This window comes from Octodon degus, unplaced genomic scaffold, assembly GCF_000260255.1.
Source record: "Octodon degus isolate 3935 unplaced genomic scaffold, OctDeg1.0 scaffold00142, whole genome shotgun sequence".
NCBI lineage: Eukaryota > Metazoa > Chordata > Mammalia > Rodentia > Octodontidae > Octodon > Octodon degus.
Window position 1 is genome coordinate 3797422 of NW_004524718.1, and position 15951 is coordinate 3813372.

Here is a 15951-nt window from a genome sequence, read left to right on the forward strand (position 1 = left end):
CCACCCCCCGCGCGGGAGATATCGCGAGAAGCAGGCTTACTATCCGAACTTCCCCGGGCTTGGGGGAGTTACTCCGAAGCGCAGGAAGGTGTGGCACTCTGGCGGGGCGCGCTCTCCTGCTGTAGATGCCAGGCTAGACAGAGGCCTGTGGGGGTGGCCCGCTTCTGAGCAGCACCCCGCGACAGGGACGGAAGGTGGTCCGCGAGGGGCAGGAGAGCTGAGGTGAAAGCGGTGCGCGCCCTCCGCGCGGGGCCGCTGGTCGCCCGCGCCGGCCCTCCGCGGCGACCCCGTGCCGGCCCCGCGTGTCGCCCGGGCGGCACTGCCCCTTTAGCTCCGGCTCGCGCTGCACGCGCCGGCTTCCCTGGCGTAGGTCAGCCCCTTCTGGTGCCTCGCTCCGCTCGCCGCCCTCTCGGGTTCCCGTTCCCTCCTCCGCCGGGGTCGCCGTGGACCGCGTGCGCCCGGAGAGCCAGAGGCGAGACGCGGCCCGAGTCGCTAGAGGGAGGCGTGGGGCCGGGGAGGGGGCTCAGGGATCGGGCGGAGGGAGGGGCGGAGGCGGCGCCGGGGGAGGAGACGAGCGCTCGCAGTCGGGGCTCGGCGCGCCTGCCTTCGCTGCGTCCTCAGCCGCGGGCTCGCGGACGGCCGAGTCCCCGCGCGCCCCGCGACAGCTGCCTCGGGCTGGGGCCGTGCGTCCCGCGCCTAGCGCCTCGCCCCTGCGACCCTTCGCCCCTTCGCACATCGTCTCCTGCGCGCTCCGTGCCGGCCGCGCCTCCCTCTCCCGCCCGGCTTTTCTCTTCCGGAGGACTTTGCCCCTGACATCTGGGGAGAGGGTGTGGAAAGGGGGCTCCGAGACTGTCCGGAGGCCGAGGAAGCGAATCAGGCCCTCAGGCGGCCGAGGAGACCCGCGCTGCCCTCCAGTCCGCTCCGAGCCCCGCCCCGGCGCGCCCTCCTCGCCGGCGAGCGAGCGACTTTGGGACGACGAAAGTGAGCGGCCCGGGTGACAGCGCCGCGGGCCAGTCCCGGGAAGCCGCGCGCCCGCCCGCCCGCCGAGGATGGCCTCCACCGCCACTTGCACCCGGTTTACCGACGAGTACCAGCTCTTCGAGGAGCTCGGAAAGTAAGCGCCCTCGCCAGGCATCGCGCGTCGCCCCCGACCCACTGGCTTTTGGCGCAGGGCGAGGGAAGAGGGGGGCAGGGGTTGAACCCCCCGGTGTGTCGCTCTGGGGAAGGCGCTGACTCGGAGAGTGGGGAGGTGGTGGGGGGTCGAGAGCGCAGACGCCTGGACCAGAGAATCCCCAGCCCCTTTCTCCTCTCTATCCCTGCCGGAGAGAGTGAATTACGATCTCTGCAGTTGTAGCTGTCATCCTGCGAAGGGTGCTGCATGTGTGCGCGGGGCTGTACGTGTGGCTCGGAGACGAGAGCCTCTACCACGCACACAGATCACGTTTTCTGTAAATAGAGATGCCAGTCGGCATGACCCGAGCGCTGATGAGCGCTCGTTGCACCGACGGTGACATGTTTATTGATGCCGAAAGTTCAGCTCAGTCTCGTGGAGTCACTTTCATGTCCAGTAGTTGTTCTGTCCAGGAAAAAAAGCCATTCGATCGAACTCACCCCTCTGCCCCATAGCCACTGTAATTCTTTGAACCGGATTAATCGCTCATCGTCCTTCCTGAGATTTGGGAGCGAGTTCTTTTAGCTCCCTGTGAGGATTTACTTTTCCAGCAGCGTAAAAAGCCCTTTGGAGACTGGGAGAGCACTGCCCACGGGTACCCTAGCTTGTATGAAACCACCTTCTGCACTCAAATGGCAGAATTAGTTGGAGTTATTACAGAAAGGACAGGATACCTACTGAGGACATGAGCCCTGAGTGTTGATTTATGTAGCATCAAACCCAAACAATTCTTCCATCGATAGTTTCAGCAATTATCCAGAGGGTGCGTTTGCATGTGTGTTGCTCGTTCATACAGCTGAATTCGAGGAAAGGTGCATATCCTTAAAGGTAGTGAAAATTATATCCTTATACACTGTCTGCTATTAAAACATGGAGAATATGTCGGAAGTGCAGCTTAATTCTGCTTTGTCCCCTCCCCCAGCCTCAAACAGGGCAGAGAGAAATCACCTTACCAGGATTTGTTAAAACGCACACCAGTGTGCTCAAGATTTATATTTTAATGAAGACAATCGCCATATTTACTTACTTGGAGCCACATTAATTATTTTCTTCTATCAAAATAGGCAGCAGATTTTTGCCACTACTCCTCCTCAGTTCTGCTCAGTGCAAGGTTTTCCCAGAGCATTTGGTGCTGTGTGTGAATTGTAAGATGTTTTTCAAATTCTGGTGCTAGCAAGAATGATCATAATTAAAAGTTCCTTTCATTTTGTTGATTACTAATGTATGCTCCCAGTTAGGTAAAATTTTACTTTATCCCTTAATGTTGAAATAATGTCTGGGTTTCCTGGAAGAAATTTTTCACTTTCAGGATGTTAGTAAATTACAGGTTTTTGACAATTCACTGAAATCAATAAAGATGTTCAGATTTTATAAATGTTTACCAAGATATTAGATCTGATGCTATTGATCAACCACTAATGATTTGTTTCCAGGGGGGCATTCTCAGTGGTGAGAAGATGTATAAAAATCCCTACTGGACAGGAGTATGCTGCCAAAATTATCAACACGAAAAAGCTTTCTGCTAGGGGTAGGTATTTTCAACCATATGTGTGTTGCTTTTGTATTCGTCATGTTGTTTGTTGTTTTTCTTGTAAGTACAGCTCATTTAGATATAATTAAATTTTAGATTTGGGTATCATGTTACATATTGAGTTTTTTATTCCCTGAATGCCTCTTATTGTGTATAATTTAAAAATAGATAAACAAATATCATTTAATAAAATTTGATATCTGTATAAGCAGGATGTAAATAACTTTTTTAGAACAAGTAATGTCACTAAGTGCATTTTGCATTTTTAGTTCCAGTATAAAATAACTTTAAGAAGGATCGTAGAATGGAAAAAAATCTGACTTATAATTTAAATCATAATTCCCTTTTGCTTTTGGGAGGAAAAATAGGTCATAGCTCAGTTGAATCATATATTTCAGTTGTAGTTACACTTGAACTTAATTTATCAATGTATATTTAACAGTAATGGCTTTGGGAGGAAAAATTGTGATTCCTGTAGCCTAGGAAACTCAACTTGATTTTGGTATTCTGGATACAGTGTTGAACTCTGCGTGGTCTTCCCTGAAACTTCACATGGGACCATGTAATGTATTTCACACATGCAGGTTATGGCCACAGAGATCATGCATATTCATAAAATAACTGTTGATAGAAACAGAATGTCTTGAATCCTACTGCATTCTTTTTATTTTGTTGAATTCATACAAAAATACTAACACTGATATGTTAGACATTCCAATTATTGTGGGCACATGTCTAAGATATTTCCATGGGAATTTCTGCTTTATGAAATACAAATTAAAATGAACAAAATACCATGCTGTAAGCCTGTCTTAGTGACCTGGTTTAAGTAATCGGAGTAGAGATTCCATTACAATTAGTTTTTCTCATTTAATATGTCTCTTCACAACTGCTTTTTGTGAGTGTCTGGCATCATTACCTTTGTCCCTTGGTATGATTAGGATGTTTGTATGTATTAAAATTCTGCTTTTAGCATATATTTAGTTTTAGGTGGCAGGGTCTTCAAATGAAGAGGATTTTGTTGTTCTTTTCTTTGGCTGACTTTAATATAATTCTGAGGATGCTGAAGTAACCAGCACCATACCAGCATGGTATGAAAACTAGTTAGAAACATGTTGTATTAATTATCTTTTTTTCCTAGTCTCTACTGCATAGAAAGTTTTCTAAAATGATAGAACTTGGAATGTTCTTTCAGGAAAAAAAAAGGAAAAAGACAAAAATGTGTAGTCACTCTTTTTCAGTGATTTTATTATTTAATTCCTGTGTGGTGGGTATTTTTGGGGGGCATTGTCAGATCTATCCCAAGTCTTCTAGTGGCTTTAAATTTGCCATCAAATCAGTGTAGTGCTTTAGGTTTATAAACCTCCTTAGGTAGTGTCATCCCTTATAGTCCACCTAGCTCAAAATCTCTACATCAGAATGGCAGGAATGGGTACTGTTTACATACCTTCTATTTTTTGCTGCCTCTGATCTGTGGAAGATGCATCTTTGCTGCGCTTCCTTCAGCAGCTCATTCCTTAATCTGCCTGAGTGCATGCATTATTGAAGAATATGTGTGGGAACTCATTGCTCAGGGTCTGAATTGTGATTCTCACATGTACCAGCTGTGCAATCATGGACAGTTTGCCTCGGTTCCCTGAGCTTTTTTGTTTTTTTTTTTGTTTGTTTAAAATCTGTCAGGTAGAATAATAGAACCTTTGCTTGTAGGATTTTTATGTGAAGGATTAGTCCAGTGTAGATAGCACCTGCCCCACAACATGCAATTAGTTAATAGTAGCTGTTATTATTTTCTGATAGGGTTGTTGAAGTAATCAAATTAGAGTACTTATGTCAAAGAAATTGAAAACTATAAATTTAGTGGAATATTTGATGAACTGTGAGAGCCCAATGTGAATCTTGGTTCTACTGCTTATTGTGTAAATTTGGTTGTCTTTTACCTTTCCTGGATCTAAGCTTCTTCATCAATAAAATGGGAAAAACATAATCATGAATTCTCATGGGGTGTTTTACAGATTCAGTGTTTTTCTGAGAATCACTTCTAAAATTGCAAAGTACCATAGCAATTTTACCTAGCATTACTATATCTGTGAAACTTACAGCATTTATTCTATGAAATGCTCAACAGGTTTATATTATTATACAACTATGGCTGGTTATTGAATATTTGTATTTTTAAATGTACACATTTAAGACTGGGTGTGGTGGCTCATGCCTGTAATCCCAGTGCTTGGGGCTGAAAACAGGAGAATCAGTATGAGTCTGATCTATATAGTGAGACCTTGTACTAAATACATTTTTTAAAAAAATCTCCTAAATGTACACATTTATATAATCTATACTAATATTACATATTCTTTAAGAAAAATACCACATTTTAATTTTTTGATATACCATTCAAAAATATAACATTGAGGATGTAGAAGACTCAGGACAGAGTAAATGTAATGAAAATATGGTTATTAAATTATCTGTACAGGAGTTAGTGTATTGATATACTTTTTTTTTTTTAAGGGGGTAACTAGGGATCGAACTCTGAACCTTGTGCTTGCCAGGCAGGTGCTTATGGTGCTGAGCTAGCTCCTCATCCTTTATTGATATTCTTTAAAATACAAATTTTAAAATCACAATCCCTTCAGAGAATATAATGATTCCAGAAAACATTTTTTTTTGTAGGAAAATTCTCAAAAGTGACAAAAATATTCAAAGGCAAATGCCGAATGAAATAAAAAGAACATGGCTACTTTTTCTAAGGTCCTGATTTTTGCATGCTAGGTGAACACTAGTGCTGAGCCACGTCTCCTGGTCTTTTTAAAATTTATTTTGAGATAGGGTCTTAATTGCCTAGGCTGGTCTTAAATTTGTCGTCTTTTTGTCTGAGCTTTCCAAATATCTGGGGTCACAGACATATGCCACTGTGCCCAGGGAAACATTTTTTGTATTATTTGAAATTCTGTGTCTTTATAAATACAAGTGTTAGAAAGACCAGCAGTTCATCTAATTCAAGTACTATTCTTTAGATGTAACATTACAAGTGAAAAAGAAAGGGCCATTTATTAGTAAATACACAACTGTGAGGGATAGCCAAAAATTTGGCTATGTTCCTGCACAAATGTGCACATCCAGCTGTACTGTCACCCAGTCATTTTTCTGCGCTTAGATTTTAATGGCTTTCCAGCAGGCAATTTCAGTTGTGTTTTCTCCCAGCTATTAGTCACACACCCCATATTTGGGAGTCTCAGAGTCTATTGAAGAATTTATTTCCTTTTATATCAGCATGTGCATGCACAGAACATTCATTACTGGCATAACTGAGTAGGTAAGTAAGTGTACTCATCATAGAGAATATGGTCTCTTTATAGTAAGAAGTGGCATTGAAACATCTCAAATATTTGATATTTTATGTGTAAGTTCTGTTTTCTAAAAAGCTTTTCTTTTTAGGAATAATGGGCATATTTAGTAAATGGTGGATAATTACAGTAGAATTTTTGTCTTATATTTTTACCATGAGAAATTATATCATTTTGATCCTGGTTAGTTTAGTATTTAATAAATGCTAATTTGCTGTTGTTAGCTAATTTAGTTTTCCAGTATGTTTAGAACTATAAATTGTTAATTGGATGAAGTCCATCAAGGATTACAAAGTTTATCAGAATCCAGTGAACTGATGACTCTGATAACAGATGCCTTTAGAAGTAGTTCCTGTGATTTATTTTGCATTGTAAAACCTCCCCTTACTAATAAGGACTTCTTGACATTCATCTTCCAGTGTACTTCTTGATGTTTAGAAACCACTCATTAGCCAGGGATATGGTCAGTGGTGCAGTGCCTGCCTGGCAAGCACAAGTCCCGAGTTAGATTCCCAGTAACAAAATAAAGAAACAAATAAAAAAATCCCCACTCATTATTACATAGTATATGTCACAAGTTGTTTTTGTAAGATGTAATTATTACAATATACACTTGAAATGCTATGTGATACTACAAGTATATTTTACCTCAACTCCATTGCTGAAGTTAAAAAGGTATTTTCTTTTATGCAACTATAAAACTTTATTATGTAATTAAGTCATTCTGATTTTTTAAAATTTCACTTGTTTTGGGCTGGTGAGATAGCTCAGCATACTAAAGTGCCTGTTTACACAAGCTTAGGCAAGTGCAGGGATCCCTGGCACCACGTGCCATGCCAGTCACGCCCACAGGGTCCTGACTTGGTGGTGCACCCCTGTATTCTCAGCACTGGGGAGGCTGAAAGCAGGAGAATCACCACAAATCTGAGCTGTGTAGTGAAACCCTGCAACAACCAAATACATTAAATAAAATAAAATAAAATTTTACTTACCCTATTATTTCCTAAATTGGTGATATTGGTAGAACATGAGATCAGACTTCATAAAACTGCTTCGCTATGTACATAGAACTAGTATATCTCTAATCTTTTTTGTTTTAATAAGAATATCAAAAATAATTTTTGCAATTTTTCTGATGTCCAGGCAATTAAGAAATTACTATAATTTCTCAGCATCATGAATTCTTTTTTTGAATTTGAAGTAAAATTGAGACACTGTGAATAAATCAAGTTGCACCCATTATATATTATTGATTTGGCAATGTGGAACTAATTGGGCAAATTAATATTTGTAGGGTGCTTGGCTAGAATAATGGTTTACGAAACAAATTATAAATCATTTTTATTTATTTATTTTTTACATGAAATCACTATAGTTCTTAAGTTTCTGGGACCAGAAGTGGCATGTGTAATCTTTATTATTTTGTCACCTTTAGTTATGTTTGGTTGCACTTGTATTCTTACATGGGCCTTGAGAGTAGATGTTTATTTTCTTCTTTTAGTTAATAAGAATATTTTTGATGTTCAAAACTAGTTTTAAGGCAGAAAAAAAAAAATGTATATACACATTTCCAGAAAAATAATAAAAACCTTTTATTCCAGCACCGTTACATAAGGGAAACTTAATAAAAATATGATTGTCAGGTACCTCAATGTGACATGAATGATTGGTATCAGTCTGCATGAATGATTGCATGAAATTTACTCAGAACCTTGAAGAGCTTTATTTATACAACCAGGTTAATATTTTTCTCTTTCATTGAAATATCAAATCAACTTAGTGCAAAAACTAAAATTTAGTACTAAATCAACTTTTATGAGATTTTTAAATGTTAATCAGTCAAAATCTCTGCTGGGGTTGTCTTTGGGTTTTTTTTGAACTACACTTCAACTTATTTTTACAAATCTTATCCTTGAATGACAGTAACAATGACTTATGGTGTCTCTCAGACTAGGCTGATAACTTTTTTTTATTTTTAACACCTGTCCCTTTTCATTTATCATAGTGTATTATACACACTATTTTTATGTCAACAGCAGTTAATTAATGCTTGTTTACATGGGACTTGTGTTAAAAATTTGAAGTTATAAGAGCATCATTAACTAAGCTCTGTATCAAATCCAGAGCCTGGTTCCTGCTAGACGGGCACTGTACCACTGGGCTACACTTCCAGCCCTTAAAATAAAATTAGTGTAAGTAGGACATTTCAGAAGATAAGGTTCCTCAGATTCCAGTTAGAATACAAAGAGCAATGCTTCTTTAGGTAAAATTATAGCCCTCATCTACCATAACCTCTCTCTTATTGTAGAACTGGGAAACTGGTAGTTTTAAAAGAAAAAAAGAAGCTTTGTTGGTTGTCCATAATCTGTTTACCATTACTATAATTATGCAGGTCTAGAACAGCAACATCACTGATTTTTCTTAGTTACATGACTCTTGCTGTCTAGTTTTGCAGTCTCTTTTTAACTCCTTAGAACTTCGTTACCCCTAAATAAGTGCCATTTTCATCATTAATGATAATTTAGAAACATAGACATGCTAATGGCTATTATAAAAAGAGTATTGTCTAAGTGACAGTAGGTATACAAGACACTTTTGAAAAGTTTAATCCACATCCTGCTCCAACAGTAGTATCTCCATTAAAAAAAAATTGAGGCTCTTGAATAAGACCTTAAAATTATTAAGTGGTAGCTGAATTCAGTTTTTTCTTGAGCCGGCTCTTTCCACTGTCACATTTTTAGATCACTGTTATACAGAATTTAATTTTACTGTATTCACTTGTATATGCTTGACTGATTTCATCAATGTTCAAGTTCTATTTAGAAAGGATTGTGTCTTACACCTCTTTACATTTTCATTACATTGAGTGATTTATGAATTATTTCTGGGAAATAATTTAATTTATTTTTATTTTTTGGTGGAACCAGGGATTGAACTCAGGCCCTTGGGCTTGCCAGGACGCGCTTATTCTACTGAGCCATCTCCCTGGCCACTTGGGAAATAATTTCGAGTTTCAAAGCTGCTGAAGTAGCATAAGATCAAACTTAAGTTTCAGAACAGCTCCTCCATGTATTTTCTGGAAGGAAAATAGTATAGTAAAAAGTATCATCAAAATGGTGGGCAACCGGTTACAGAAGAGTTAAGTTTTGGTAAATTCGACTCATTAATGTTTAATGAATTTTGGGGTTTTACTATTCAGTTAATTTTTTGGGTGTACTTCTAAATGATCCACTTGTTATTACAACACCAACCAAATTAAAAAAACAAAAAATCAAACTAACTCAGCCTTTTACCCAAAGCCCAGAGACACCTATTCAGAGATACATTCTACTTGCATAGTCTTGTTTAATAAATGTCAAATGGAAAATGGATTGTGTGATTTTGTAGGTTCTTCTTAACAACACTATTGGATAATTCTAAGTTACTCATCCCTCGTTACTGGGACAAATACCTGACACCCAAAATGAAGGAAGTTAAGGTTTATGGCGGGTTCCAATGTAGAGTGGCACAGGGCAGACAGCATCCAATTCATGGTGGTGAAACAACAACAATGGCGAGAGAGAGAGAGAGACAGAGAGAGACAGAGAGAGACAGAGAGAGACAGAGACAGACAGACAGGCACTGTCTCTCTGTCTCTCTTATATTGCATTCAGGCTCTCTGCCCCAGGCTGGCGGAAGTACACACACCCATAATCTCAGCAGTACTAAAACATGTAATCTCAGCCTTGTATCACCCATAATCCCAGTGGATTATGAGTTAATCACAAACTCAAGAAGCCCCAGTCCCATAACTGCATGAGGCTTTGGGGGGACAAGTAGACACAAACCATGAGAATGTCAAATGTAGCAATTGGAAAAAAAATAGAATTGTCAGATTCTACATATATTGGAAAAGTAATTCTAAAGCATAGCAAGTGGTATAAAAGTGCACAGAAGTTGTAGTGTGATGTAATATTTACATGCAGTTTAATTTTCCAACATAAAGTTTTCTCCTTGTTTTTAAATTGATTGCATAGGTATTTAAAGAGTGTGTAGGTCAGGTCTGAGGGAGGTTGGCTTCACCACGGTTTGCTGGACTTTGTGTAAGGAAGCATAGTGGATAAAAGAGAAATGGATGTCTAGGCAAGCAGGCAATGTGTTCTGAGGAAGGAGAAAGTTCCAGTTCTGCTTCCAGATGAAATGTGAGACATTTTGGAGTGTTGAAATTGTCCCTCAGCTCAGGTACATCTCTGCCTGTGATGCTGTCTCTGACTTCCTCTCTGTTTATTCATGTGTAGTGATATCTTCATTTTTTACCCTCTTCATCTTTTGCTTTACTTGGCTCGATCAAGTTTCTTATGGAGCTTTTCCCAGTTCTACTCTTGTATTGAATTACGTATGTGACCTACTGTTTAGGCACCCATTGGCCATTTCTTAACTTATCTTGAATTAAAATTATAGGCACAGTTAATTTCAATACCAAAATGTTTGTAAATTTTGAATGAGTGAAGAAAGAAGATGGTGTTTCATGAGATAGACACATGCTTGAAAGAGAAACCTGTGACAGGTCAAGCAAATGGAAATTGAGCTCAGGCTTCTTGTCAGAGAGTATTCACTGAATACATCAGTTAAGTTCTGCTTTGTTGGGAAGACTTTGGTATGATTTCGTAGTCAACCACTTATAAATCCTCATTACTTTTTTTTTTCTATTTTAGCTGTTGTAAAGTGGTGCATCAATGAGCAGTAACATTTCTGTGGGTTATCAACACCATTTAAAAAGTGCAACTCCTACCATTAAATTATTTTAAAATGTGTGTGTTCTCAGAAACTTAAGTTTCTGATCCATTCTACATAGATCATCACTTTTTCATTTAGTTTGTGTGTGCGTGTGTGTGTGTGTAACATGGGGATCAAACTGTGCCCATTCTACCACTGAGCTACATCCACAGTGCTTTTTCTTTTTTTTTTTTTTTTCTGTATTTAGTACAGTGTCTACAGGGTCTGTCTACAGAGACTCATTACGTAGATCGGACTCGTAGTGATTCTCCTGTTTTCAGCCTCCCAAGTGCTGGGATTACAGACATGCGCCACCATGTCCAGTCTCAATCGCTGTTACAGCATGCCCCAGTGGCGGGGCCAGCGTGGCACACTAGGGATCGGACCCCAGCCCCTGCGCTCTGCCTAAGCAGGTGCTTTAGTCCTCTGAGTTATCAGGCTGGCCCTTCTTTTTTATTTCTTTTCCTTTGTAAATTGCTCAGGCTGGCTTTGAACTTTTCCTGTCTTAGCTTCCCAGTGAACTGGAATTACAGACTTTCACCAACATGCCTAGCTTCATTTATCTTTTGAGGAAGCTCATTTTTAAAGCAGTTATTACCCTTTGAAGATTTTGGGATACACTAATGATAGATGCTGTTTGCTTAGAGACTTTTTATTTTTTTTAAGTAAAGACAGACTGCTTATACAACTGCTTGTCTGTCAGTTTGGAAATTTGATAGAAGGAAAATGACCATATTTTATTCAGTATGCAAGGCTTGTAAAGACAGAGTGGTTGTTTTTTTTTTTTTTTCAATTTTAATTACTTTTTATTCTGAACTTCAATTACATGATGAAAATCTTCATTGTGTTGCCATTTGAGGAGCAGAGGGGCTGCATTTGGACCTTTAAGAGGGACCAGTGGAAGGGCTGGCCATATAGCTCAACAGATTAAAGAGCCTGCTTAGGCCGAGCACAGCACCCAGCCAGGTTCCATCCCCAGTCTGCTGTGCCAGCCCCGCCCCCAGGGTGCGCTGAGGCAGGGATTGAAACTGGGCATGGTGATACGTGCCTGTAATCCTTGCACTTGGGAGGGTAAAAACAGGAGAATCACCACGAGTCCAATCTGTGTAGTGAGACCCTATAGCCTCCATACTAAATACATTTGTTTAAAAAAGAGGGAGTAGTGGATTCACAGGAGCGGACATCGGATCTTAGGTTCTGCAAAGATAGCCCCAGTCCAGTGCCGTCAAATCAGTCGAGTTCTACATAGATAACAGAGTGGTTGTTGAATAGCACTTATTCATATTCCTTTTTTTAGGGGACTTTTCTTTTGTGTTATATTGCAAGATGTTCAGATACCTTTATATATATTCCACTATAAATTGTTACATTCTAGTCTGATCTGTTCAGTAAGACACTGTAGACTCTGTACTAAATAAATACATTTTTAAAAGTTTTTATATTCGAGTATGTATTACCCAGTAGAAAATAAGCTTGTTCCTTTTCATTCAAATTGCATTTTTATATTATTCCTATAATCACAGTGGCAAAAGTAATTTGGAAAATTAGTTTGGGTATGTTGACAATTTTTGTAGATACTATCCATTTTGTAGAAAATTAATTATATGTCATAAGCTAAATATTACAGAATTTGGGAAAATATGGAAAAAGAGAAAAGGGAAATAATTTGTTTTTGGTTTGGTTTCTATAAACAAGCTTTCTTAAAATTTTCTTTTTTTAAATTTACATTTGTTAGTATGCTGGAAGAAAATATACAATGCTTGTCTACTTTAGTTAGAATCATGAAATTTCCTTTACATATCTTTTGAATTTTTAACTGAAATACGCTGAGTCAGAATGACATCAGTGAATTATTGTATCTAGATTTTAAACTTTTGCTCTTTGCTATGATAATTGACATAAGTTTAAAACTTGTTGATATTCATGGAAATAATTATTTATATTCATAGAATATAGAATAATTCTTTGTACTCATTTTCATAGAAATAGTTATATTCATAAAAGTAAAGAGTTAAGAGGATTGAACATTATGAAAATTCCCAATAAATAGTGCCAAACTGATTCCTGAAAGTTTTGTACACTTCTAACAATGACATTTACAGTATGATACTGAAATTGAATTTGGAGGAATTAGATTCAAAATTTCAATTTCAATTTAACAAAAAATGTTTACCATGTCCTAGTAGGTGCTGAATAGCTAAAGGTACAAAGATAAGCACCTTCTCAAGGTGAACAGGTAAGGTGTTAACTAAATCACCATATAGTTAGATAAGTGTGGCAGTAAAAGTGTTTACTGGGTTCAAGATGAGTTGATGTTGGGTCAATGAAAGGTCAGGGCGACTTCCTAGAGGAATGAGTACCCACATTGGCTTTGAAAATAATCACTTTTGAATTTAGGGATAGACAGAAAGTTATTTAGGGGTAGGTGGAAAGTAAACATGTTAATATGTTATTATGAAATAGTTAATGAGAAATAAGTAAATTGGAAAGTGCCAGGAAAGCATAACTTTGATATGAACACTTTCTAACTCTTGGTGATTCATACAGTGTTTAGTTTTGTGAAAGTACTCAAAAATTGACAAGATGACATAAAATTTATATTCTTTGAGTCATTAAGTGTGGCAAGCTCATTTGGGAGAATTAGTAAGTCAGACTGTGGCACTTTACATCACTGAGTCATTAAAGATGAAGAGTTGATAAGGGGAATAATTTCCTATCAACTTCTCATTTTGTTTTATGTAGCGTTGGGGCAAAATATGGAAAAAAGTGAGTGAATATGTGGAAAATAAAGGACCTGAAAATACCTAGAGAATCAACCAATATTATAAAAAGTGCCCTAAAGAGTGATCTTTATATTTATTAACCAGAAAAAAAAAATCTCTGCATTTGTAATAGTGGATTAATGACAGTTACAAAAAGTTTTAGGTTTCCATTCTAAACCAAAAGTAAATAAATGTCTAAAAGCGGTGTTGACATTGTTTACTGCCTGAACTTCTGGTGTCTAGAATTGTGCCTGACAGCCTTTTCAGATATTTGTGGAATAGATAGAAGAATGAATGACTCTCAGACTGATCAACTTTGATCTATGGATACGTATTTAGATACCCAGAACTTTCACCAGTAACGTTTGCATGTGCTATAGCCAAATACTGCCTTCCTCATTTTTATTTAAGAAAAGTCAAGTTGATACCGTAAGAGTAATTCTTTGATGCTATTTTTAATTTAGCACAAGGTTGTAGTTTGAAAATTGCCACTTCTTTAGTCCAATCACTTAAATAATGGAAAAATCTTTTATTCATTTACAAAACAACTTCAACTTAAATATTACCTTTCTCCAGCCAGGCTTAATCATGTGATTCTTTTTTCTTGTTTTTAAAAGGATCTTAGCATTACCAATTATTATGTAAAATCTCCATAGTTTTATTTCATTATGATATGCATATTTGTAGTTTAAGAGGGAATTTTATTTTTTTGAAGTTAAAGTTGGAGGTTTGAGAATAGAGTACAAAACCTTCTATTGTCCAATAGTTCTCAGATAGCATGTTGGAAAAAATTCTTAATTCTAGACCACAAGCAGAATTTGAGGGTCAAAATTCATTTGTGTTCTCCAAATGTAGCTCTCTTAATATCCAGCCATTTTTCATTCTAGTAGAATTAGAGAAGAAAAAAAGTTGTCAAGAGCTATTTGCCTCCTATGGATAGGATTGAGACCTAATTTTGGAAATTGTGTTTGGAAAAAAGTTATGTTTAGTTTAACTTTGCCCTTTGCTCCTGATACATCTATATATATATGATCAGGTTAAAAGCAAAGCTAAATTTAACTGTTAACCTTACTTAAGTCTGCTTGAAAGCACAAAAATACAGATTGTCTTATACTAAAAAAGAACTAGTTGCCAGATTACTGATGGAACTGTACCTCCATTGGGTGCTGGTAACCTCAATGCCAGTAACAAGTAAGCCTGACTAGGAAGGGATAAATGATTGCTGAGACGATTTAGCTCTAAAAATAATGTTTTTTAAAAATGAATATTTGTTGACTTTTTATAGTTTAAAAAATTATTATAGCTAGAAAGCTTTAAGTATATCTGTTTTGAAATAATCCAAATAAAATAAACCTAAATCTAGTAATACCAGTATTGGAAATATACAGTGAACACACAAGGTCAGTATTAAAAATAGCACTTAGCTTTGAGAGTATGATTTCTCTTTCACCTTGCATGTAAATGATTTATTCATGTGTCTATAATAAGCTTAGGGGAGAAGAAGGGGAAGTGAGAAATAAGTCTTTGAGAAATTCTTACAGATCATACTATGCTTATGTGGCATCTTTCATTCAAAGTTTTCCAGACATTGTCTAATTGAGTTCCAGGATACTTCTGGAACTCAGTAAGGGACAGTCAAGTATTCATGTGTCTGAGCTGTGGGGCCTGTCTTGGCCCAGTGTCAGGCTGCAGCCGTTTCTAGTACATATTGCGTTCTTCTTGGGCCCAGGTTTGGAGGAGGAGCATTACCCAGCTGAAATAGCAGAGGGATTAGAGGACCAGGGGTGAACTACCTGCAGTGGAATTTGGCTAGTTCTTTGAGTCAGTAATGTTGTTCCTGTAAAAATGTTCAAGGATATTTTAAATCTTACTTTATCCTCAGAAAATAAGCTTTACCTTACTTTTCTTCTGGAGGATTGTATACCTTGGAGCACTTAATAGAGATAGTTTAAAAGACATGCAAGGAGATAGCAGGAAGGTAGGGAGGAAAAGAACTCTGAGGGAGAGGATTTTGGCAGAGTGGAGGATGGCTAGTCGTGCTTAAAGTTGTGGAAGAATAGAAAGCGATGAAGATCGAGCAGAGGTCTTACCTTTTCATATGGCAGAATTTCAGAAGTCTTTAGGATCAGGTAATGAAGAATTGGACCAGTAGACTTTTCTTTATATGCTTGTAACCTAGCAGGCTGCATAGAATATATTAAGTATTTAATAAATATCTGCTGAATGGACAGTCACTAAATGACCATTTCTTGGAGTTAAGGAATATGGGGACAACCTTTAAAAGCTTGTTTATTAACAAAATTGGGAAAGGGAGACGGTGAGAGATGACTGAAGTACAGAATTCATATATTTTTTAAATTTTTATTTTTATTTTTTATTTATTTG

At 38.2% G+C, this 15951-nt stretch overlaps 1 protein-coding gene across 13 annotated transcripts in view; it reads left to right on the top strand.

Moving 5' to 3' along the window:
* Nucleotides 1–615: 615 nt before the first annotated feature.
* The window catches only part of Camk2d (calcium/calmodulin dependent protein kinase II delta), a 328288-nt gene continuing 312952 nt past the window's right edge, over nucleotides 616–15951 (top strand). For 4 of the 13 annotated variants that reach the window (XM_023701892.1, XM_023701887.1, XM_023701893.1 and 1 more), the window contains exons 1-2: nucleotides 617–1114; nucleotides 2605–2699. In XM_023701892.1, the coding sequence (XP_023557660.1) occupies nucleotides 1050–1114; nucleotides 2605–2699 (160 nt within the window). In that variant the 5' untranslated portion in view covers nucleotides 617–1049. Of the gene's footprint in view, nucleotides 1115–2604; nucleotides 2700–15951 lie in introns of all 13 variants that reach the window. The other 9 variants (XM_023701891.1, XM_023701895.1, XM_023701897.1 and 6 more) reach the window with 5 other exon arrangements.